Below are 25,137 nucleotides of genomic sequence, written 5' to 3' on the forward strand. Positions count from 1 at the left end.
GAACAAACAAAAAGCCTCAGCTGAAGCAGAGGGCATGGTAAACTGGTGGCTTTTCATTGTGACATAAGCCCCTTATCTCCATGTGGACTGGTAGCAATGTGTGGCCTGGTGCAGTGGGCCAAGCACACTTTGGGTAGCAGTGGTTGCATCTGGCTATCAGGGAGAGGGGTCTGTAGGTAGGCTGAGGGGTCCTGAGACAGGTTAAGGGTCGGGAGGGACGGTGCTGCTGTGATGAGCAGCTGAGGGGTGCACAGGTCCTGTGACTCCTGATGGCAACTGCCCCTGCTGGAGCCCGTGCTTTCTCCTGCAGGTACAGCGAGGAGAGGGGTTGGGAGCTGCTCTGGCTGTGCACGGGCCTCTTCCCACCCAGCAACATCCTCCTGCCCCACGTGCAGCGCTTCCTGCAGTCCCGAAAGCACTGCCCACTAGCCATCGACTGCCTACAGCGGCTCCAGAAAGCCCTGAGGTACAGAGGCCGCCAGGGGCAGGGGCAGACACTGGGGCGGGCTCCTGGCCACACCGGGCTTGTGGAATGAGCCCCTTGGGGATGAGGACCACACAGCAGTTGGGTCAACCCCTGGGGTACCTCAACTGCCAGGCAGAAGGAGGTGCAGGCCCCGCAGCCGCTCGGGATGCAGCTGGAGAGTCCGGCTGCTCGAGAGTGCTCAGCCCAGAGCTCCCAGGCTATCGGTGGGCACAGACGCCAGGGCCCACTTCATACTCTCCAAGGGCACTGCGTTCTTCACTTTGCTGGGCCTCTCCACACCCATCGTCCCATTTTACAGATGAGGAGCTCAAGGCTCTGGGAGACTCAGTGGCCAGTCACATCATAGGAAGTGGCAAGCCGGGATCAGAACTGGGTTGTCTGCCTCCAAGTGTCCTGGTCCCCTGGTCTCCACAGTCCCATGCACCTGCTCCCTCCTGCCTCTGTCACCTTTTCAGAAATGGGTCCCGGAAGTACCCTCCACACCTGGTGGAGGTGGAGGCCATCCAGCACAAGACCACCCAGATTTTCCACAAGGTCTACTTCCCTGACGACACTGACGAGGTGAGGGTCGCCAGCTTCTAGGTCTGCAGTGCCCAGGACAGGGCCGGGCTTCCTGGGTGGACACCAAAGGCAGCCTTAAGCCTCTCCCCCAACACCCAACATTTGCTGCCTCGTCCTCCTTCCCCATAGTGGAGTCAGAGCTCAGGACAGAGGCCACCGACTCCCCAGGTCAGGGGCCCTTAGTTTCTGATCCAACTCCTGCTTCCTGGAGCAGCTTTCTTCAGAAGGGCACCCTCCCTCCCTGTCTCTGAGGAGGACCTGCCTTGGAGAAAAGCACTTCTCCCTCTGAGCTGGCTTTGCACCTCCCTGGTGCAGGGCCCCGCTGGCCCCCAGGTCCAGGCCTCCCCTGTCACCTGAGCCCACTTTCCTGCAGCCAGAACCTCGACATCCCTTCCTCCCTCCCCACCTGAGGTGGTTGAGGTTCCCTCCATCCAGGTCCTGTCTGCCAAAGGTCCTGTCTGTCATGCCTGTAGTCACGCTGCCCCTCATGGTCCCCAGCCCCTGCCTGTCTCAACACAGTGTCTCATTCAGATAAACTTTTCATTTGAAGAGTCGTTTATGGAATTTGTCTGAGGCTGGAGACTCAGAAATGCCACGACAGGATTTTAGTTGCAAGGACCAAGGACTTCCTCACATCCGTTCCTGTCCCTCCAGACATCTCTCGTCCTGCATCTAAACTTCCCCAGATGCTCAAACCCTCCCATCTGTCTGGGCTGCTTTCCCCTCCACTTTTGGGTTTGCTTCTCCTCTACCTCAAGTCTCCTCCTCCCAATCACCCTTCCAATCATCCTGCTGTGCTCCCTGGACCCCTCACTGTCACTCAGGCTTGTACACCCTGGCCCAGGACTCTGGACGCCAAGGCCACATTCTGCTTGGAGGGTTGGGAGGAGGAGACCTGGGAAGACCCAGACAGGTGTAGCCCTTTCCTTTTGTTAAATGCCATGCCCAGCTCTGGGCCCACAGGAGGGTGTCTGGCACGCGAGGGGGCACAGTATAGGAGGCACAGCCAGAGGGGCCCGGGAGGACCAGGTCCTGGGAAAGGCCCTGCAGGAGCCCAGTGCTCACCGCCCCTCCCAGGCCTTCGAAGTGGAGTCCAGCACCAAGGCCAAGGACTTCTGCCAGAACATCGCCACCAGGCTGCTCCTCAAGTCCTCAGAGGGATTCAGCCTCTTTGTCAAAATTGCAGACAAGGTGGGTCCTTCGCCACCTTCGCCACCTTCGCCAAGGTGGGAGATTTGCTGGGGCAATAAGAACTTATGGACAGCAGAGGAAGACAGAAGGACTAGGGGAGAGAGGGGAAGAGGGCACTGGCATCTGGCCATCTTCTTCCATCCCTTACATGGAGTGGCTGCCCCCAGCTCTCTCTCTTCTGAGGCACTGCACATGGCTCAGACCCTCTTAGGGGCATGTGCCCAGGTGCTCTGTGTTCTAGACACACCAGACCCTCACCCTGCCCCAACACACATTCTTTCCAGATTTGCTTTGACTGGCCCTTAATTGCCATGCTAGGGCAAATTAACCCTTGAAATAAGGTGTGATCATCCCCACTTGATAGATCACAGAACTAGGACTCAGAGAGGTTAGGTAACTTGTCCAAGGTCACACAGCAGGTACTGAGCTCCAGGTGGGTCTGACTCTAAAGCGTATACCCCTGCCACCATCTCACATCACATTTCCCCAGATACCTCTGTCCCTGGAAGTCTTCCAGGCCTAGCTAAAGCCCCCTCCACGGGAAGGCCTCCCTGACCGAGTTAGGTGCCCCATCCTGTTGCCTGCTGATGGCTCTGTGTGCATCTGTGTCTGTCTGCTCACTTCATGACTGTCTCTGTGCCAGACACTGGGACCCAGAGGTGACCTTGATGAGGTCCTAGACCCAGGGGTGCCCAGAGCTGCGGGAGGATCTGGACATGGATGCCAGAGAATGTCCAAGCCAGGGGCTGGGCTGCATTCTTGTCCAGTTTCCCTTGCATCTAAGGCAGCATTCAGTGTCCCAGGCACTGAATGGAATGACCAGCACTCCCAGCAAGAAGTAGGCTGTTCTGGGGACACTCAACAGGCACATGGGGCAGGGTGGGGCTGACACACAGAAACCCCTTCTGGCTGGAAGTGGAGTCTTCCCCGAGAAGGAGCTGCCAGACAGGCCTTAGGTGGGAAGGTCAGAAAATACAGTGTTTCTTAAACTAACATGAGTGTGCTTCGACGGCCCTGTCCCCAGGTCATCAGCGTGCCTGAGAACGACTTCTTCTTTGACTTTGTTCGACACTTGACAGACTGGATAAAGAAAGCTCGGCCCATCAAGGACGGTAATAAGGCCGGGTCCTGGGATCATCTGAGGCCCAGAGTAGGGAGGCACAGGTTCAGGGCCATGCTGTGAGGCCCACCTAGGCGGGCCTGAGCGAGGGTCTCCTCTGGGGCTGGGGCTGGGCTCGGGATGTGAACACTCCTCTGTGCAGGGACCCTCTGGGTGACCGACTGCCCTGTGCTGCAGGAATTGTGCCCTCACTCACCTACCAGGTGTTCTTCATGAAGAAGCTGTGGACCACCACAGTGCCAGGGAAGGACCCCATGGCCGATTCCATCTTCCACTATTACCAGGTGGGCACCTCTGCACTCTAGTTGCCTTCATGCATGGCTAGTGTTGCTGTACTTTGGCCCTGAAAGCAGAGACCCACTGCTCTTGCCAGGTGTGGGGCCTGTAGCAGCCTGGCCTTGAAAGGATTCCTGCCAAGACCACTGGAGCCCCAAGAGAGGGCCCAACCCTTGATCCTTGTATCTCCTGACTCTTCAGCCCTTAGGGGCTTGACAGTTCCTCCTCTGAGCTTCTGATCCCTACCTGTTCAGGCCCCTCCTTCAGTGCAGGGCTGTTCTCTGACTTCGAGATTCTGCTGCTGTAACTGGGTAATTCCAAGGCCTCTGTCATTTTCTAGCACAGGCACCTGAAGGAAGCCGGGAGGGAGGCTTGCATGTTGAGCCTCTATTATGTATCTGGCATTCTTCTCTCATTCTGTCCTCCCAATAACCCCAAGAAGCAGGCATGTTGTCCCCATTTGACAGAGAGACAAACAGACTCAGAGAGGCCATGTGCTGTAAGTAGGATCACACAGCTGATGAAACTGGGGTTTGATTCCAGGTCTTCATGACTGCAGGTTGGTGCTCTTTTCTGGGCCCAACCTGCTTGCCATTCTGTGGGAGAAAAACCAGGATGCTAGGAAGGGCAGAGGAGGCAGGGATGGTGGCTGCTGTGGCAGAGAGGACACTGGCCTGGGAGTGAGAAGGACTGCCCTCATCCAAACCTGGGATCTGCCTTTCCCTCATGCCCCTCCCCACCCACCCCCTGCTGCCCACTGAGTGCACGGTCCCTGGACTGCCAGTTCCCCCAGAGTCAGCCTTGACATTTGCTCCTCCTCTCCCACGTCCCAAATCACTTACCTGATGACTGTACCTCCTGGATATCTCTAAAATCCCCCATGTGTCTCCGTTACCACCTTCCCAACCTGGGTCAGTCCACCATCATCTCCGATCCAGAATGGAGGCAGTGACCTTCTTCCTGTTCTCCTCATCCATTTTGGCCCTTTCAACCCTTTCTCCACAGGGTGGTCATCCTGCTTTCCAGATTCCCCCAGTGGCTTCCCCTTGCTCTTAGGGCGTAACCCCCATCCTGACCGTGGCCCTGCCGGGTGGTACCACTACCTGCTCCTGCTGCCTTGCCTTGTACCTGGCTCTCCTTCAGCTCAGCTGGATTGTTTCCACTTCTCAAGTGTGCCATGGGGCCGTCGTAATGTTGGGATGCTCTTCCCTCACCTACTGAGCTTTTAGATGTCAATCAGCCATCTTATCTTAAAGGAAGTCTGCCCTGTCCTCAAGCCTAGATTAGGTCACCTTGTTATATTCTCTTATAGCACTGTGAACAATTCCTTCGAAGGTTGTCATTATGTATCTGTTTGGTATGATTTTTAATGTCTGTCCTTGCCCTGAGACTCCTAGTTCCATGGGAGTAGGGAGGGTAGGCATTGTTGCTTAAAGGGCCTGGCTCATAGATGTTCAGTGTATACTTGTTGGATTGATGAATGGGTGAATAGGTAAACTTGGTGACTGAGGGAATATATAGATGGGAGGATGAATGCTGAGTGAATTGATGGGTGGATATTGGTGAGTGAATGGGTGAGTAGGTAGGTGAGTGGGTGGATGGGTGGGTAGATAGATGGACAGATAGGGAGATGGATGGAGGTAGATGTGTAGGTAGATAGACCCATAACCACATGGATGGGTGGATAGGATGGATAATGATTGACTCAGGTCACTGACTGACAGTATGTCCTCAGGTGAGCCTCAGTTTCTCTACCTTTCAAATCATGCATGAGATGATCATAAGGCTCCAGGAGTCTCTGGGCAGCGCCAGCCCTTCAGAGGCTTCGTCTCTGCCCTGGGCTGATTCCCCAGCATAAGTTCCTCAGGTTTGGGGTCTGGAACTTCAAGGGGGTCTGAGGGCCTCTGTTGCTGCTGCTGCTGAAAGCAGCTGGTCTCAAGAGAACCCAATGCAAGGAGGCCAGACTGAGAGGCTCTTTCAAAGGAGAATGGGCCCAGGAGGTGACGGGTATAGAACAGTCTCAGGTTGCCAGCTGGTCACTCTGAGTTTCTTCATCTTGAAATGGGGCTGCTTATCTCACTGGACTGTTACGGGGGGATATGAGGTAACAGACAAGGCCATGCGCTCCAACTGCCGAGTGCTGAGTCTGTGCAGGCAGACTTGCTCTGTCCCTGTCCTGTGCCATCTCCCCTGGGGGAGCAGTGTCAGCTGAGGCTGGAGAGGTGGGTGGGCCCATGTGTGGGGTAAGGTGGTAGACCCTGGCCTTGGGGATCTTGGTGTGGTAGGAAAAGAGCCCACTTCTCCCAGGTCCCTGCACGCCTGTGACCTGCTCTGTCTCTGGCAGGAGTTGCCCAAGTATCTCCGAGGCTACCACAAGTGCACGCGGGAGGAGGTGCTGCAGCTGGGGGCGCTGATCTACAGGGTCAAGTTCGAGGAGGACAAGTCCTACTTCCCCAGCATCCCCAAGCTGCTGCGGGAGCTGGTGCCCCAGGACCTTATCCGACAGGTCTCGCCTGATGACTGGAAGCGGGTGAGCATGGGGTGGGCAGTGGGAATGGTGGGGCCCTGAATGGGCCTCTGGGCACCCCAGGGGCCAAGGGGGCAGACGCTGGCCAGCAGCCCAGGGAGGTGTGTCTTGTGGTTCCTGTACTCGATGAGGCCGCCCACCCTTGTTTCTCTGCCTGCCTTATCCTTCAGTCCTCCATGCCAAGCACTCAGTGGCCAATTGGCAGTCATTTGCCCTGTCCCGGTTACCATGGTGACCTGCTTGTCCTTGATACCCTTTGGTCTGCCTGCCTGGGGTGACAAGGGAGGTCGGGAGTCCATTAGCTGAAATATGGGGAGAGCCCTTCACAGCACTCCAGGATGGGGCTGGAGTGGGCGGGGGTGGTGTGGGGAGCAGGCCTGTCCCCAGGACTGAGCCCAGCCTCGACCCCCTTGTCCCCATAGTCCATCGTCGCCTACTTCAACAAGCACGCGGGGAAGTCCAAGGAGGAGGCCAAGCTGGCCTTCCTGAAACTCATCTTCAAGTGGCCCACATTTGGCTCAGCCTTCTTCGAGGTGAAGGTACACCATGGGCTTCTCAGAACTGAGGAGGAGGGGAACAGGGCATTGAGAAGGCACAGAGACTCCTCCCCAGGACTGTGGGAAACAGCCATGGCCTTGGACACCTGCCCTGGTGAGGGAAGGAGGGCAGTACCCTCAGCCTTGTCCCAGCTCAGTGTCTTAGCTGGGCTAAGTCCTGGGGACAGAGGGACCAAAAGCTCAGCCTGGCGGTGAAGGCAGGCGTGTAAACAGGCCGGGGTAATGGAGGACGGCCTATGCTCTGACAGTGGGGAGCCCTTGCCCAGGTGGCAGAGCTCAGGAGGCTCTGCCGGGTCTGAGGAGGCCTCCTAGAGGAGGTGATATCTGAGCTTTCGAGGGAGACCCTGGAAAGAGTGCTCCTGGCAGGGGTCCCACATAGACAAAGGTCTGGAGGTGTGAGAACTCAGGTCTGGAAAGGAAATGCAAGTGGTGAGGGCAGGAGGCAAGAGCAGGCTGTGGAGAGCAGCAGCTTGCCAAGCAGGTGAGAGGCTGGGTTTCCTGCAGGGGTGGCCTGCCTTGGAGGGTTTTCAACCCAGGTGACATGGCCAGAAAGCCTCTCAGGCTGTAGGTGGAGGAGGGGTCTGAGGGGCACGACAGAGGCAGGAGTATGGTGAGGAGGCTGGTGTGAGAGGACAGGTGTGGTCTTGTCACACAGCTAGGATGGGAGGCCTTTTGAGAAGCTCGGCTGTGCAAGAACAGGTAAGTAGCTGGAGGCAGATGCAGGGTTCAGGAGGCTTTTTAAAGATGGGATGCCCTTGGGCTGAGAGGGAGGACAAAGCAAAGGATGGCCTGGCGGACCCATGAAGGGATGTGGGGCAGCACTGAGGCCCAGCGAAGGTGGAGGCCATGAGGTCACGGCAGGGCCGTCAGCACCACATAGGCAACAGGAGAGGCTGACTTTATCCCAGCTGGGGCCAGGCTTCATTCCTTTCCCCAAATGCTTTTCTTGCTCTGGGCCCCCATCTGATGCCTTCTCATCTTTTTTTCTAGCAAACTACGGAGCCAAACTTCCCTGAGATCCTCCTAATTGCCATCAACAAGTATGGGGTCAGCCTCATCGATCCCAGAACGAAGGTGAGCAGGGATAAGAAGGCAAGTGGGGGTGGGCTTCTCTGCCTGAACCTCAGACACAGTCCCGGAACAAACCCCGCAAGCCGTCCTAGCCACCATCTATCTCCAGACTCATCCACCCATCATGTGACTTCAAAAGCTGTCAGCGTTTGCTGGGACTTTACCCAACATTTGCTCCACAAAAATTGCTCTCCTGAAGTTACTAACAAACTCCTTCCTATGGAATCTGAGCTCCTTTTAGTACTTGGCCTTTCAGCATCACTGGATGCTCTGCCCATGCGGATTGTGAGGCCGGCTGTGCAGGGGTGCCCGTGCATCTGTGTTTCTGGGCCAGAGCAGCCCGACTGCACACCCAGAGGGTCTGACTGGACAGGTAGTGAAGAGGGCTCGTGACCACCATCTGTCCATTGGCTTCATGCGTCACACATTCCTGGCTTTCCTCTGTGTTTTGGTCATTCCTTCCCGGACCCTTTTGTGCCTGCTCCTGTACACTATGTTCCCCAAGGCTCCGCCCTGTCTTCTTCTTGACTCCCTCCTCAAACTCTCCCTGGGCCATCTCATTCAGGCCACGGTGTCAGTTCCCTCAGGCCTCCCAATTTCCCAGTTCTGGCCCCAAGTACCCCTACCCAACAGCCTCCTAGACTTCCCTGGGTGCCCAAACCAAGGTGTGGAGGGGGAGGCACCTGCTTCCCACCACAGCTGGATGGCAGAACTCGGGCCGTGGGCTCCTCTGAGGGCCTGAGGCCTTCTGTGAGGGCATGTGTGGGTGAGTGAGGCCACAGGTCCCAGGCTGTGCCTCTCCATGTCCTTTCTGCTCCCCCAGGACATCCTCACCACTCACCCCTTCACCAAGATCTCCAACTGGAGCAGTGGCAACACCTACTTCCACATCACCATTGGGAACTTGGTGCGCGGGAGCAAACTGCTCTGCGAGACATCACTGGTGAGGGCGCATCCTGCTTGGCCCGGTGGGCTCCCTGCCTTGCCTGCAGCTTAGCCAGCCTCCCAGGGCCTGGAACAAACAGTAGTGTGCGGTTGGGCCTGGGGTCATGGGCAAGGGTCATGCTGGGGCCAAGGTCAGGTCTGTTTGAGGCTCAGCTTAGGTCTGGGGAAGGGACTTAATCTGGGGCTGAGGAACAGACCCCTCATTCAACAGCTGTTGTTTGAGTGCCTTCAGTATCTGGGGATTGAGCCCGCAGTGACAGCCCTTTAGTCCCCGAGTTCAATAGTGGAACCACTAACAATGAGACCTCCTGGACCAAGCTCAAACTTCCAAGACATAGCTCAACTAAGAGCCAGTAAAGTCACTCCTGGAGGGAGGAATCTGTGACTTGAGGGACCCACAAGCTAGGGGCCTAACGTGGGGTCATAACAGTGTAGAACCTTAACCATCTGGCTGGATGAATTCAACCCTTCAACTGTGCAGATGGGAGATGAGTCCTGAGTGGGAGGGATTTGCCTTTGTCCTGGGTTCTGCCCATTGCAGATTCCTGGGAGCTGTGCTATGGTCTAAGTGGCTGGCCCCGTCCCACCATGTGCTCTGCTTATCTTCTCACCCCTGCTTCCAGGGCTACAAGATGGATGACCTTCTGACTTCCTACATTAGCCAGATGCTCACAGCCATGAGCAAACAGCGGGGCTCCAGGAGTGGCAAGTGAACAGTCAGGGGGAGGTGCTGGTTCCAAGCCTGCTCTCGAGGCCGTGGTGGGCTGAGACCCATCAGCTACCCCTGCAGCTGGGGAAGACTTCTGCCATCCTGGCAGTGAGGCTGGGCTGGCCAGCCACCACTGCCCATACCCACTGGGCCTCTGATGTTCTTCCAGTGAGGCATCTCTCTGGGATGCAGAACTTCCCTCCATCCACCCCTCTGGCACCTGGGTTGGTCTAGTCCGAGCTTGCTGTGGCCTTCCCGGTTGTGAGAGCCTATGATCCTTAGATGTGTCTCCTGTTTCAGACCAGCCCCACCTGCAACTTCCTTTGACTTTCCGTGTACCACAGGGATAGAGGAATCAAGAGGACAATCTAGCTCTCCATACTTGGAACAACCAAACCAAATGTGCATTGAATACTCTTGAAACTGAAGGGACTGGATCTACAGGTGGGATGAGGGGGACAGACCACTTTTCTATATTGCAGTGTGAATGCTGGGCCCCTGCTCAAATCTCCCCTGATCACCTCAGGGCATAAAGCATGTTTCATCCTCTGGCCCAACAGTGTCTTTGCTCAGGGAGGGGAAGTGGAAGGGAAGGGCATGTGGGGTCAGGACAGGGCCTTGCAGGGGAGCAGCCTACATAATGACTTCTTTGGTCTTTACCTGCTGGGGCCAACCTGGTCTGGGTCTGGGGTTTGGGGAGCTTGAGCTCAAGATGTGTTTTAAGCGGCTTAAAGGGACCAACTGAGATTGGGGTGGCTTGGGAGGAAGTGCTGGACATCAGGCTGGGAGGTGAGGACCTAAGTGTGTATGAATGAGCTGGGCGTCTAGAGGAGGCATCAGCTTCTGGGGCTGTAACTAGGGCCAGTGGAGCCACAGCGGCCCTTGCACCTGCCAGAAACATCTTGGCTCATCAAGACACATCCAAGAACCCCAAGAACAATGCTGCCTTGGGTTAAATCTTCATGTCCAGTGGGTGCCAGTAAAATTTTACTTTGTGACCAGCATGGGACAACCAGGTATGGCCATGACTGGAGTAGGTCTGTGGGTGGGGGCTTCAGACTGGGAAGGTGTGACTTAGGGGTGGGGCATCCTTGGGCTGTGGCTGGGATGAGCACCTAGAGGAGTGACAGTGGAGAATCCCCTTGCTGGGAGGGTTTGTGATCTGCCCTCAAGGTCTCATACTTCAGCAGAGCCAGGTCCTGCTGCTTTTCATACACTCGTGTCTGGGTCATCAGCATCTATGTGCCTGTCTACCCCACAGGGAGTGCTATTCCTGATCTCCCTAGCTGTTAGTGTAGGACTGGCTGGTGTGTGTAAATGGAGGCCCCAAATCAGAGAGCCCTGCTTTCTGGGACGGTAATGTGGCTGTTTGTTAGAGGACACAGCTCCACAGGTAGCCCAGGAAAGATCTGAGCCAGAAGGAAGATGCTGTGGTAGTCTGCCTTACATCACCATCATGAAGAAGAGGCTCAGGTCGAGGAAGGAAGTGTAAGTGGGAAGAGCTCAACTCGCTGCTTCTAACTTTGGGCTCCCAGATAGAAGGGGCTCCAGATGCTTGTTCTAAGCTCTGTTTTCCCCTCAAAGCCAAAAGCTCTTGAGTATGCATGGATTGTACCCACCCTCTTATTAGGGAATCAGCAAACCACAAGGTATCAGGAAGTAGCCCACTGCACAATAGAGCAGATAATGTGGGGTGGGGATGAGATCTTTGTCCCTGACCCATGCCCCTCTCATTCTCTGGCGCAGAGAATGAGATCACTCAGATGGCATCACTATTGCCCCCATGCCCCCATGCCCCAGCCTTCATCACCCTGGTTGATCACGAGGGGTCCAAAGAATAGACCACTACCTCTGGCTTTCTGAGAGGTTGCCTTTACTTATATGCACAGTCACTTCTTTAGCAGAGAATATTATGGAGGTGTTAGGATGAGATAAACTTGACAGCAACCAGTTCCGAGACCACACACAACAGTTTTCCCCTTGCCTAGCCCCTTGAGATGCATTCTTGATAGAAAGCTAGATCAGAATGGTTCCCCTGAGAGCCTCAATGGCCCTTCTGTTTGCCTTTACCAACCACTCCCCACCATCACCACCCTTAGGCAGAGAGAGGAAGAGGAAGAAGCAGGGGAGATGTGGATAATTCTTCTTTGGAAACATAGAAGGATATGTCAGATGCAGTGGAATATATTGTGACATAGGATTCTTTGGAGTATTCAGCCATGGGGATCTCTTAGAGGTCTCTTATTTAAGGATAGGGGACCTCTATGGAGGGCATGGTTGGCTTATCCACCTTCAGGGTGGGCAATGTAGCCTGAAAGGTAGCCTTACTTGTAGCCTGCCTGGAAGGTGCTTGGGTGAGTTCAAAGACCGTGGTGGGCATCGGCGGTTGAATGCCATGCTTGCTAGGTTTCAAAGGTGTGACAGCATTCTTGATAGGCAGTAGTTTCTTGGACGGTGCTGCAAAATTGAAACGGCCTTGGTGTTCCTTTCCACTCTTGGATAAAGCTGGGTAGAGGGCTGCTAGAGTCCAAGGACTTTCCACAACTCGGGCAGGAGGTTTCATGGCTATGTGCAAATCTTCCTCATTCTCTCTTCTACTCTGAGTATCTGTGGGATAGAAAAGACACAAACACAGATTCCTCAAACGTCACTTCTCCACTCTCTGCCAATCATGTGTGAAATTCAAGTTATCTCTTAAATGTTAGCCCCTCCCTTACCCATTCAGGTTCTTTCCTCCAAGCTCTCCCCTCTACTTCAGGCTTTGTGCAAACTTTATTATGGTCCTCCAATTCAGCCTGGGGCTGGGGCTTAAGAATCTACTGCATGAGGCTCTAGCTCACCATGGAAATCCTCAGAAAGCAGAGACTGACATTTGCTTAAAGTTCATGTATTCCATAGCCCTTAGTTTAGAAAAATGAGGGCTTTTTAAAGGGCAGAGACTTTTTGTCTTGCTTGCCACTACATATACAGTGCTCAGAAGTGTTTGTCACACAGTAAATGCTCAATAAATACTTTGTCCTACAGAAAAAAAAATAGATGGTAGATACTTCTAATAATGGAGCTAGGAGATCAAGACCAATCCTTCTACCAAAGACAAATTAAAAACTGGATGATATACAAAAACAAGAAAACATCTTAAACTTATCTAGGCGTTCACAATATACAGAGAAACTGCGTGGCCAAAATCTAGAAGAGTGTGAGACTCCAAAGAAACCCAGAACTCAGGTTTGGTTTTGTTTTCTGCTTAGATTTACATTTTTATTACTTTAATTTTTAAAACTTTTAGTTATAAATATTCAAAGCTTTTTTTTTTTTTTTAACCTGAGTGTAATTCAGTCTGGAAGAAACAACTACAAACATGAGCTTCATGAGCTTCCTTTTTTTGTTAGCTTTATAGGAGAAAGGGAATTTTTAGTTCAATTCCGTGACATGTTTATAATACTAAATTTTCTAATTCATGACCATGATTGCTCCATTTATTTTGGTATTCTTTCTCTCACTGAAGTTTTCTAGTTTTCAGTGATCAATCATATGCCTTCCCTTGTGAAGGCTTTTTTGATTAAAGTCTATTTTTTCTGATATATTTTTCTGATCTAAGTGATATATACCTTACGAAGGCTACGAATCTTTGGGGTTATCATAGGATAGCTACTGCTCTTTTTTTTATTATTATATTTTAACTTCTAGGGTACATGTGCACAATGTGTAGGTTTGTTACATATGTATACATGTGCCATGTTGGTTTGCTGTACCCATTAACTCGTCATTTACATTAGGTATTTCTCCTAATGCTATCCCTCCCCCATCCCCTCACCCCATGACAGGCCCCGGTGTGTGATGTTCCTCTTCCTGTGTCCAACTGTTCTCATTGTTCAATTCCCTCTTATGAGTGAGAACATGCGGTGTTTGGTTTTCTGTCCTTGTGACAGTTTGCTCAGAATGATGGTTTCCAGCTTCATCCATGTTCCTACAAAGGCCATGAACCCATCCTTTTTTATGGCTGCATAATATTCCATGGTGTATATGTGCCACATTTTCTTAATCCAGTCTATCACTGATGGACATTTGGGTTGGTTCCAAGTCTTTGCTATTATGAATAGTGCCACGGTAAACATACGTGTGCATGTGTCTTTATAGCAGCATGATTTATAATCCTTTGGGTATATACCCAGTAATGGGATTGCTGGGTCAAATGGTATTTCTGGTTCTAGATCCCTGAGGAATCGCCACACTGTCTTCCACAATGGTTGAACTAGTTAACACTCCTACCAACAGTGTAAAAGCTTTCTTGTTTCTCCACATCCTCTCCAGCACCTGTTGTTTCCTGACTTTTTAATGATTGCCATTCTAACTGGTGTGATTTGAATTTTTGATCTGAATTTCTCTGATGACCAGTGATGATGAGCATTTTTTCATGTGTCTGTTGGCTGCATAAATGTCTTCTTTTGAAAAGTGTCCATTCATATCCTTTGCCTACTTTTTGAAGGGGTTGATTTTTTTCTTGTAAATTTAAGTTCTTTGTAGATTCTGGATATTAGCTCTTTGTCAGATGGTAGATTGCAAAAATTTTCTCCAATTTTGTAGGTTGCCTGTTCACTCTGATGGCAGTTTCTTTTGCTGTGCAGAAGCTCTTTAATTAGATCCCACTTGTCAATTTTGGCTTTTGTTGCCATTGCTTTTGGTGTTTTAGTCATGAAATCCTTGCCCATGCCTATGTCCTGAATGGTATTGCCTAGGTTTTCTTATAGGATTTTTATGGTTTTAGGTCTAACATTTAAGTCTTTCATCCATCTTGAATTAATTTTTGTACAAGGTGTGAGGAAGGGATCTGGTTTCAGCTTTCTACATATGGCTAGCCAGTTTTCCCAGCACCATTTATTAAATAGGGAATCCTTTTCCCATTTCTTGTTTTTGTCAGGTTTGTCAAAGGTCAGATGGTTGTAGACGTGTGGTATTATTTCTGAGGGCTCTGTTCCGTTCCATTGGTGTATATCTCTGTTTTGGTACCAGTACCATGCTGTTTTGGTTACTGTAGCCTTGTGGTATAGTTTGAAGTCAGGTAGTGTGGTGCCTCCAGCTTTGTTCTTTTTGCTTAGGATTGTCTTGGCAATGCCTTGTAAGTTGGATTCCTAGGTATGTTATTCTCTTTGTAGCAGTGGTGAATGGGAGTTCACTCATGATTTGGCTGTTTGTCTGTTACTGGCATATAGGAATGCTTGTGATTTCTGCACACTGATTTTGTATTCTGAGACTTTGCTGAAGTTGCTTATCAACTTAAGGAGATTCTGGGCTGAGACGATGGGGTTTTCTAAATATACAATCATGTCATCTGCAAACAGGGACAATTTGACTTCCTCTTTTCCTAACTGAATACCCTTTATGTCTTTCTCTTGCCTGATTGCCCTGGCCTGAAATGCTTCCAGTTTTTGCCCATTCAGTATATTGGCTGTGGGTTTGTCATAAATAGCTCTTATTTTGAGAAATGTTCCATCATTAGCTAGTTTATTGCAAGTTTTTAGCATGAAGGGCTGTTGAATTTTGTCAAAGGCCTTTTCTGCATCTATTGAGATAATCATGTGGTTTTTTGTTATTGATTCTGTTTATGTGATGGATTATGTCTATTGATTTGCATATGTTGAACCAGCCTTGCATCCCAGGGGTGAAGCCAACTTGATCTTGGTGGGTAAGCTTTTTGATGTGCTGCTGGATTCGGTTTGCCAGTATTTTATTGAGGATTTTCACATCAATATTCATCAGGGATATTGGTCTAAACTTCTCTTTTGCTGTTGTGTCTCTGCCAGGCTTTGGTATCAGGATGATGCTGGCCTCATAAAAAGAGGTAGGGAGGATTCCCTCTTTTTCTATTGATTAGAATAGTTTCAGAAGAAATGGTACCAGCTCCTCCTTGTACCTCTGGTAGAATTTGGCTGTGAATCCGTCTGGTCCTGGACTTTTTTTGGTTTGTAGGCTCTTAATTAATGCCTCAATTTCAGGCCTGTTATTCGTCTATTCAGAGATTCAACTTCTGAATTCGGGTGGGTAACCCAACCTTTCTCTCTTTAGTTTTGGGAGGGTGATCTTTGCTGGTTTAGTCTTGGGAGGGTGTATCTGTCCAGGAATGTATCCATTTCTTCTAAATTTTCTAGTTTATTTGCGTAGAGGTATTTATAGTATTCTCTGATGGTAGTTTGTATTTCTGTGGGATCGGTGATGATATCCCCTTTATCATTTTTTTATTGCATCTATTTGATTCTTCTCTCTTTTCTTCTTGTTAGCAGTCTATCAATTTTGTTGATCTTTTCAAAAAACCAGCTCCTGGATTCATTGATTTTTTGAAGGGTTTTTTTGTGTCTCTGTCTCCTTCAGTTCTGCTCTGATCTTAGTTATTTCTTGCCTTCTGCTAGCTATTAAATTTGCTTGCTCTTGCTTCTCTAGTTCTTCTAACTGTGATGTTAGGGTGTCAATTTTAGATCTTTCCTGCTTTCTCTTGTGGGCATTTAGTGCTATAAATTTCCCTCTACCCACTGTTTTAAATGTGTCCCAGAGATTCTGGTATGTTGTGTCTTTGTTCTCACTGGTTTCAAAGACCATCTTTATTTCAGCCTTCATTTCGTTATGCACCCAGTAGTCATTCAGGAGCAGGTTGTTCGGTTTCCATGGAGTTGTGTGGTTTTGAGTTTCTTAATTCTGAGATCTAATTTGATTGCACTGTGGTCTGAGAGACAGTTTGTTGTGATTTCTGTTTTACATTTGCTGAGGAGTGCTTTACTTCCAACTATGTGGTCAATTTTGGAATGAGTGTGATATGGTGCTGAGAAGAATGTATATTCTATTAATGTTGGGTAGACAGTTCTGTAGATGTCTGTTAGGTCCACTGGGTGCAGAGCTGAGTTTAAGTCCTGTTGATATTCAGGACTTGTTAGCCTTCTGTCTCATCAATCTAATATTGACAGTGGGGTTTTAAAGTCTCCCACTATTATTGTGTGAGAGTCTAAGTCTCTTTGTAGGTCTCTAAGGACTTGCTTTATGAATCTGGGTGCTCCTGTATTGGGTGCATATATATTTACAATAGTTAGCTTTTCTTGTTGAATTGATCCCTTTATCATTATGTAATGGCCTTGTCTCTTTTGATCTTTGTTGGTTTAAAGTATGTTTTATCAGAGACTAGGATTGCAACCCCTGTTTTTTTTTTTTTTTTTTTTTTTTTTTTGCTTTCCCTTGGTAGATCTTCCTCCATCCATTTTGAGCCTATGTGTGTCTCTGTACATGAGATGGGTCTCCTGAATACAGCACACTGATGGGTCTTGACTCTTTATCCAATTTGCCAGTCTGTGTCTCTTAATTGGAACATTTAGCCCATTTACATTAAAGGTTAGTATTGCTATGTGTGAATTTGATCCTGTCATTATGATGTTAGCTGGTTATTTTGCCTGTTAGTTGATGCAGTTTCTTCCTAGCTTTGATGGTCTTTGCATTTTGGCATGTTTTGGCAGTGGCTGTTTACCAGTTGTTCCTTTCCATGTTTAGTGCTTCCTTCAGGAGCTCTTGTAAGGCAGGCCTGGTGGTGACAAAATTTCTCAGCATTTGCTTGTCTGTAAAGGATTTTATTTATCCTTCACTTATGAAGCTTAGTTTGGCTGGATATGAAATTCTGGATTGAAAACTCTTTTCTTTAAGAATGTTGAATATTGGCCCCCACTCTCTTCTGACTTGTAGAGTTTCTGCCGAGAGATCTGCTGTCAGTCGGATGGGCTTCCCTTGTAGGTATCCCGACCTTTCTCTCTGGCTGCCCTTAACATTTTTTCCTTCATTTCAACCTTGGTGAATCCAATGATGATGTGTCTTGGGGTTGCTCTTCTTGAGGAGAACCTTTGTGGTGTTCTCTGTATTTCCTGACTTTGAATGTTGGCCTGCCTTGCTAGGTTGGAGAAGTTCTCCTGGATAATATCCTGAAGAGTGTGTTCCAACTTGGTTCCATTCTCCCCGTCACTTTCAGGTACACCCATCAAATGTAGATTTGGTCTTTTCACATAGTCCCATATTTCTTGGAGGCTTTGTTCGTTTCTTTTTACTCGTTCTTCTCTAAACTTCTCTTCTCACTTCATTTATTAATTTGATCTTCAATCACTGATACCCTTTCTTCCACTTGATTGAATCAGCTACTGAAGCTTGTGCAAGTGTCACATAGTTCTCTGCCATGGTTTTCAGCTCCATCAGGTCATTTAAGGTCTTCCCTACGCTGTTTATTCTAGTTACCCATTTGTCTAATCTTTTTTCAAGGTTTTTAGCTTCCTTGCAATGGGTTCGAACATCCTTCTTTAGCTCGGAGAAGTTATTACCGACCTTCTGAAGCCTACTTCTGTCAACTTGTCAAAGTCATTCTCCATCCAGCTTTGTTTTGTTGCTGGCGAGGAGCTGTGATCCTTTGGAGAAGAGGCACTCTGGTTTCTCCCCCTCTTTGTGGTTTTATCTACCCTTGGTCTTTGATGATGGTGACCTACAGATGGGGTTTTTGTTACGGATGTCCCTTCTGTTGATGCTGATGCTATTCCTTTCTGTTAGTTTTCCTTCTAACAGTCAGGTCCCTCAGCTGCAGGTCTGTTGGGGGAGTTTGCCGGAGGTCCACTCCAGACGGTTTGCCTGGGTATCACCAGCAGAGGCTGCAGAACAGCAAATATTACTGCCTGATTCTTACTCTGGAAGCTTTGTCTCAGAGGGGCACCTGGCTGTATGACGTATCAGTTGGCCTCTACTGGGAGGTGTCTCCCAGTTAGGCTACATGGGGGTCAGAGACCCACTTGAGGAGGCAGTCTGTCCATTCTCAGAGCTCAAACACCACGCTGGGAGAACCACTGCTCTCTTCAGAGCTGTCAGACAGGGACGTTGAAGTCTGCAGAAGTTTCTGCTGCCTTTTGTTCAGCTATGCACTGCTTCCAGAGGTAGGGTCTACAGAGGCAGGCAGGCCTTGTTGAGCTGTGGTGGGCTCCACCTAATTCGAGCTTCCTTGCCACTTGCAAGCCTCAGCAATGGCAGATGTCCCTCCCCCAGCCAGGCTGCAGCCTCACAGTTCCATCTGGATTGCTGCGCTAGCAGTGAGCAAGGCTCCATGGGCATGGGACCTGCCGAACCAGACACAAGGTATAATTTCCTGGTGTGCTGTTTGCTAAGACCATTGGAAAAGCATAGTATTAAGTCTGGAGTGTCCTGATTTTCCCGGTACAGTCTGTCACGGCTTCCCTTGGCTAGGAAAGGAAAATCCCCTGACCCCTTGCACTTCCCAGGTGAGGCAATACCCCGCCCTGCTTCTGCTTGCCCTCCATGAGCTGTACCCACTGTCCAACTGGTCCCAATGAGATGAACCAGGTACCTCAGTTGGAAATGCAATCACCCGTCTTCTGCATCGGTCACGCTGGGAGCTGCAGATCACAGCTGTTTCTATTCGGCCATCTTGGAACAGACCTCAGGATAGTTCTCTCTCTTGATTAGGTTATGCTATACGACAAAGGTTCTGGGATAACTACTCCGATTATTTACATTATATTACATAGACTTCATCATAGCAGACTGGAGAGATATTCTCTTGTTGGCTTTGAAGAAGTAAGCTGCCATGTTGTGAGGACCATGTGGGTAGGACTTGAGGGTCATCTCTAGGACCTCAGACCAAAACCCTGCTAACGGCCATTGAGAAAACAGAGATGACTTCTCTTCTACAACTATGAGGAACTTAATACTGCTAACAAGCAGTGTGCCTGGAAGAGGACCATAAACCTCAAATAAGATTGTAGCCCCAATTGATACCCTGTAAAGACTAAGTAAAGGAACTATCTAACCCATGTCTGTGAGATAATATATTTGTATAGTGTTAAGCTGCTAGGTTTGAAGTAATTTTTTAAAATACAGCAATAAAAAACTAATATAGGCTGGGCAGGGTAGCTCACATCTGTAATTCCAGTGCTTTAGGAGGCCAAGGCAAGCGGACTGCTTAAGGTCAGGAGTTTGAGATCAGCCTGGGCAACATAGTGAGATGCCATCTCTACCATTTTTTTTTTTTTTTAAATTAGCCAGTCATAGTGGTTTGTGCCTGTGGTCCCAGATACTAGGGAGGCTAAGGCAGGAGGATTGTTTGAGCCCAGGAGTTCAAGGCTGCAGTGAACCATGATCATTCCACTATATTCCAGACTTGGTGAAAGAGTGAGACCTTGCCTCTAAACAAACAAGCAAAACAAAAAACTAGTACACACAGCAATTGAATCTATCTAAAAATAAAGGAAATTAATTAAATATTTTAAATGACTACTCAGAAGACTGAGGCGGGAGAATCACTTGAACCTGGGAGGTGGAGGCTGCAGTGAGCTGAGATCATGCCACTGCACTCCAGCCTGGGCGACAGAGCAAGACTCTGTCTCAAAAAAAAAAAAAAAAAAGTCTCAGTAATCTATGGGATAATAAACTAACATCTGTGTAACTGGAATCCCAGAAAGCAGTAGGGGAGCAGAGGCAGAAAAATATTTGAGGAAATAAAGACTAAAATTATGTCCAATTTGATGAAAATTATACTCCGACAGATCTAAGAATTTCAGCAAACCCTGATCAAGACAGTCTCTCCCTCTCACATGCATGCACACACACACACACACACACACACACGCACCAAGTTAAGCCATAATCAAACTACTAAAAACCAATAATAAAAGGAATAATCTTAAAATGTAGCCAGAGGAAAAAAGACATGTTACAAACAGAGGAACAGGGGTAAGACAACTGAAAACTTTACATAAGAAACTACGTAAGACAGAAGACAACAAAATTGACTTAAATTGCTGAAAAATACACCCTCACACTAGAGAGGCCTTCTGGTGGTGGACGTGGCATCAGTAGGTGCAGCAGTACGTGCCAATCCTGGAGGTGGTATGGGGCAACACATGGCACTCTGTATTTAGCAAATGAGGCTCCATTCTCCTCAACTTGAATGGATCTGGGCTGTGATTACAGCTGAGGTCCTGACTTCTGTCTAGTCTTCCTTGTTCCTTCCCTGATCTAAACTTGGTCCTGCACCTTCTAGGTATCTCTCTGAAGTACTCAAATAGCTTTCCAATGCCTTTTATTTCTGCTTAGATCAAGAAAAACTGGTTTCTGTAACAGGCAACCTAAGAGCTCTTAAAAACAGAAAATCCTTCATTTATTTTCTACTCACCTTTTCTTATCACCATTTCAACATAGTAGTGGGTAGGGTCAAGTTAACTGAATACTTTTTCTAAGCCACCTCTTTTATCTAGGTGTATATAGTTCTTCAATTTTACTTTCAAAACTTCTTTCCTAGTCATGTTTCCTCCTCATCTCCATGTTCTATCACTTCTTGGCTGGACTACTGTTATGGGCTGAATTATGTCCCCCCAACTCCAATTTCATGTCAGAGTCCTAACCCTCAGTGTGACTGTATGCGGAGACAGGGCACTTCAGGAGTAATTAAGGTTAAATTAAGCCATAAGGGTGGGGCCTTAATGCAACAGGACTGGTGTCCTTCTGAGAAGAGGAAGAGAGACCAGAGATCCTGCTCTCCCAAGCACACACAGAGGAAAGGCCATGTGAACGCACAATGAGAAGGCAGCTGTATTCAAGCTAAGAAGACAGTGTTTACTAGGGCACCTCACCAAATTTGCCAGCACCTTGATCTGGGACTTCTAGCCTCCAGAACTGTGAGAAAATAAATTTCTGTTGTTCAAGCCACCTAGTCTGTCTATGGTATTTTGTTATGGCAGCCCTAGCTTGCTAAGGAACAGCTACTGATATAAGCTAGCTGGAATCATCAGTTAGCTTCAGACTTCTTAACATAGCCAGTAGAGTCATCTTAAATTCTATGTAACTTGCAACTCAAGTAACCATGTAACCTGAGATCTCCCTGCCTCAGATCTAGCTAAATTTGGCTTAAACCTTCAGTTTCACAGCATATGAAAGACCATTGCCTTCTATTTAATTTATTCAAATTTCTAAACTTAGTTTTTCATGATCCCTGTGGATTCATTCCTGCAACCCTAAGTATTGTATCAGTTCCACTCATCTGCCAGCTAGTACATGGAATATCAGGAGCTTCACCATTGTCCATAAGAAATTAAATTAACTCATGATTTTGTGACTGTTCCAACTTTGTCTCCAGGAGTTGCAGAAGGAAATATATCCCACACCGCACAGTCTTCTGCCTCCTAGTTGGTTTCCCTTTGACACTGCATTGGCTTCCAAAACTAGTAACTCACTGTCTGATCATCCTCACAACCCTCAGAGAAATCAACTCTAGCATCCCTTCCCTTTACTAAGCCTAGTTCACTTCCTCAGTCCTTTACACAGAAATCTAACCATATCGCTTCCTTGTGTGAATGAAAGCCATATGCCATCTCCTAATTGCCAATAAGAAGCGACCTGACTCTAGTTTAAGCAATTCCAGGACCGCTGAAGTTTTCTTCCTCTAGCCTCCAACATATATCACCCATAAATGATACCCATAAAGCACCTTTCCCCTAATAGGCACAGCAGCTACTCTGTCTGGGACCTAGATGCCTTGCCCAATGATGTCAACTGCTGTACTTTTACCTTCTTCCTCACTGCTCTTTGAGGGCCAGTCCCTCCTCTCTCTCAGGGCACCCTCCACAGACATCTTTCGGTTATCTTCAGCCCCTATCTAAGTGCCTGGCACAAAATGTGGACTCAGTGGCTGTATGATACATGAATATATGAAGAAGTAAACACCCATGCTTGAAATCTTCCAAGGAGCCTCATTGCTTACAGGGTGAAATCCAAAATCTGAAGCCTGACGTAGAGAGTCCTCCAGAATCTGTGCCCAGTCTATACTTCCCCCGGTCCCACCCCCAACTTTCCAGACACCCTCAGCTCTTGTCAGGGACATGAAAAGCAGCCTCTGTCTCCTGGAAGCAATGGGTAGGGATGAAGAGACAGGAGTGGGCTAGGCCTTTGACTTTACCTGTGAGAGTGCTGGAGGTTTCAAACAATTTTTCTTTTTTAGTCTCTCTCCGCCTAGAAGGAAGCAGACCATCCATGAAATGAAGGAGTCTAAAGAACCACGGTCTCCTCCAACATTCCTCCTCCAGGATCTTCTTCCCCCTTCCATCTTGAAACTTACAATCCTATAGCATTTGCCTGCAAGGATTCCCAAATGTAATTTTCTTGTACAGATAAAAAGATTATGGGCCAGGCACAGTGGCTCATACCTGTAATGCCAGCACTTTGGGAGGCTGAGACAGGTGGATCACCTGAGGCGGGACCAACATGGTGAAACCCCATCTCTACTAAAAATACAAAAATTAGCCAGGCATGGGCCAGGCAGGGTGGCTCACGCCTGTAATCCCGGCACTTTGGGAGGCCAAAGCAGGCAGATCATGAGGTCAGGAGTTCAAGACCAGCCTGACCAATATGGTGAAACCCCGTCTCTACTAAAAATAGTAAAAAAAAATTAGCTGGGCGTGGTGATGCCTCTAGTTCCAGCTACTTGGGAGGCTGGGGCAGGAGAATCGCTTGAACCCAGGAGACAGAGGTTGCAGTGAGCCGAGATCGCACCACTATACTCCAGCCTGGGCAACAGAGCAAGACTCCGTCTCAAAAAAAAAAAAAAAAAAAAATTAGCCAGGCGCAGTGGCAGGTGCCTGTAATCCCAGCTACTCAGGAGGCTGAGGCAGGAGAATCACTTGAACCCAGGAGGTGGAGGTTGCAGTGAGCCAAGATCATGCTACTGCATTCCACTGCACTCCAGCCTGGGCAACAGACTGAGACTCCATATCAAAAAAAAAAAAAAAGAAAAGAAAAAAAAAAGATTATGGCCCAGAAAGCAGCAGTTGTTTTCCGAGGGTCACCTAGCAACTAAGGGACAAAGCCAGAGCTAAAACCCAATCTTCCTGGCTTATGAACTTGCTCTTTGCACACTGCTATGCCCAGTTTCATGGAAGATGGGAAGGTAGAGGCACTTGTTCTGGACAATATTCAAGCCCTGTCCTCTTTCAGCTGCTCCACATTGAATCCATAGTAATAGGCTTGACTAAGCTTTAGTGACAGTCCCTATCCTGAAAATATTGTCTTGTTTTGGGGAGGTCAAAGGGGTGTGAGGAACTGCAGACAGCATAAGAGAGGTTCAGATTATAAACGCCATCTTGCCATGTGGGATTACGGGAAGAGCATAACTGTTATTTTTTCTCAATTTCCTATAATAATCCATTTATTTTGGAAAAACTTCATTTAAAATTACATATATACTTACCAGTGAAAACAAAATATGGCAACAATAAAAAGCACAGAAATGATATCTACAAGGAGCCATATGAACATATAGAAGTTGGTGTCTGAAAAACATAAAACAAACCACAGTGAAAGAACTTTACAGTTAGAAGGGATTTGGGATCATATGATCTAAGTCCCTTGCTCTGCTGCCAGGGCTGGAGGAGGAGAGGAAGAGGGGATAAACAGGCCAAGGAACCTAGACTGATGTGGCATTCTCAAACAGAGAGTCCCTGCAAGTATCCTAACAGTCACCCTTATACATGCAAGGGGGCTCTAGAGGGAACAGAACACTTCACACCTTTCATCTCACCTTTCATCTCCCAAAACAGAGGGCAGAGGGGGTCCCAGAGAAGTCACACAACAAGTCTATTCTGGACCCAAGACTGTGCACAGTCCAGGTTCTTGACTTCTGCTGTTTTCAAGGCATGGCTTCTCAAACCTGGCTATGCAGCCAAGTCTCCCTGGGCAGCTTTTAGTAATACAGGTTTCTGGGTCTCCCTAGACACCTAAGGAATGAGAATCTTTGCATTTTTAACACATTCCCAGGTGGTGCTGAAACCATGTGTCTGTAAGCCAGCATTTGGGAACCATTGTTCTAAAGTATCACACTTCAATTAAGAATGCTGAAGTACAATTACCCCTTACCTACATGGCCCTGCTCTATGCTCCTTGCCCAAGTCACGTATTTCCCAGAGCTCTGTCTTCTGGGTCCTCTCATTGAGTTTGATGCTTCCTTTCCACCTCCATTGTGCCTTCTCCAATTCCACTTGATGCTAATAGGGCTGGCACATTTTATCCTTTCTCAGGCCACTCTCCACCCTATCCCAAGGTCTTTCCTTGAGCTGAATAACAAAATTAATAACAACACTAATGATCATAATAATAACAACTAACAATGAGCAATTAACAGGAGCCAGGCAAAGAAACTTAGTTTCTCTTTTCAAAGAAACTAAGTCGGCCGGGCGCAGTGGCTCAAGCCTGTAATCCCAGCACTTTGGGAGGCCAAGACAGGCGAATCACAAGGTCAGGAGATCGAGACCATCCTGGCTAACACGGTGAAACCCCGTCTCTACTAAAGAATACAAAAAACTAGCCGGGCGAGGTGGCGGGCGCCTGTAGTCCCAGCTACTCGGGAGGCTGAGGCAGGAGAATGGCGTGAACCCAGGAGGCGGAGCTTGCAGTGAGCTGAGATCCGGCCACAGCACTCCAGCCCGGGTGACAGAGCGAGACTCCGTCTCAAAAAAAAAAAAAAAAAAAAAAAAAAAGAAACTAAGTCAAATACTTTGAAAAACTCAATGAGGACAAAATAGATCATTAAAGAATAAACTGCAATTAGATTAGGTGTAGCTGAAACACTACAAGGGGTTGAGGGTAAATGAGAGAACATAAAACTCAATCAGCAAAAATATCCTC

At 48.6% G+C, this 25,137-nt stretch overlaps 2 protein-coding genes across 5 annotated transcripts in view; one reads left to right on the top strand and one right to left on the bottom strand.

Moving 5' to 3' along the window:
• MYO7A (myosin VIIA) overlaps window positions 1-9,998 on the top strand; it is an 87,326-nt gene extending 77,328 nt beyond the window's left edge. For 3 of the 4 annotated variants that reach the window (XM_033205318.1, XM_033205319.1, XM_033205320.1), the window contains exons 40-49: window positions 311-466; window positions 943-1,048; window positions 2,126-2,239; window positions 3,264-3,351; window positions 3,537-3,643; window positions 5,980-6,165; window positions 6,585-6,701; window positions 7,710-7,793; window positions 8,614-8,733; window positions 9,359-9,998. In XM_033205318.1, coding sequence (XP_033061209.1) covers window positions 311-466; window positions 943-1,048; window positions 2,126-2,239; window positions 3,264-3,351; window positions 3,537-3,643; window positions 5,980-6,165; window positions 6,585-6,701; window positions 7,710-7,793; window positions 8,614-8,733; window positions 9,359-9,448 — 1,168 coding nt within the window. In that variant the 3' untranslated portion in view covers window positions 9,449-9,998. The remainder of the gene's footprint in view (window positions 1-310; window positions 467-942; window positions 1,049-2,125; window positions 2,240-3,263; window positions 3,352-3,536; window positions 3,644-5,979; window positions 6,166-6,584; window positions 6,702-7,709; window positions 7,794-8,613; window positions 8,734-9,358) is intronic. The other variant, XM_033205321.1, reaches the window with a different exon arrangement.
• A 1,305-nt stretch (window positions 9,999-11,303) lies between these two features.
• The window catches only part of GDPD4 (glycerophosphodiester phosphodiesterase domain containing 4), an 85,377-nt gene continuing 71,543 nt past the window's right edge, over window positions 11,304-25,137 (bottom strand). Inside the window, exons 16-18 of the mRNA XM_033207149.1 lie at window positions 23,705-23,786; window positions 22,418-22,470; window positions 11,304-12,051 (exon numbers count right to left, since the gene is read on the bottom strand). Of these exons, the coding sequence (XP_033063040.1) occupies window positions 11,690-12,051; window positions 22,418-22,470; window positions 23,705-23,786 (497 nt within the window). The 3' untranslated portion in view covers window positions 11,304-11,689. The remainder of the gene's footprint in view (window positions 12,052-22,417; window positions 22,471-23,704; window positions 23,787-25,137) is intronic.

The sequence above is a fragment of the Trachypithecus francoisi genome, unplaced genomic scaffold, assembly GCF_009764315.1.
Source record: "Trachypithecus francoisi isolate TF-2019V2 unplaced genomic scaffold, Tfra_2.0 Lachesis_group8, whole genome shotgun sequence".
Classification (NCBI taxonomy): domain Eukaryota; kingdom Metazoa; phylum Chordata; class Mammalia; order Primates; family Cercopithecidae; genus Trachypithecus; species Trachypithecus francoisi.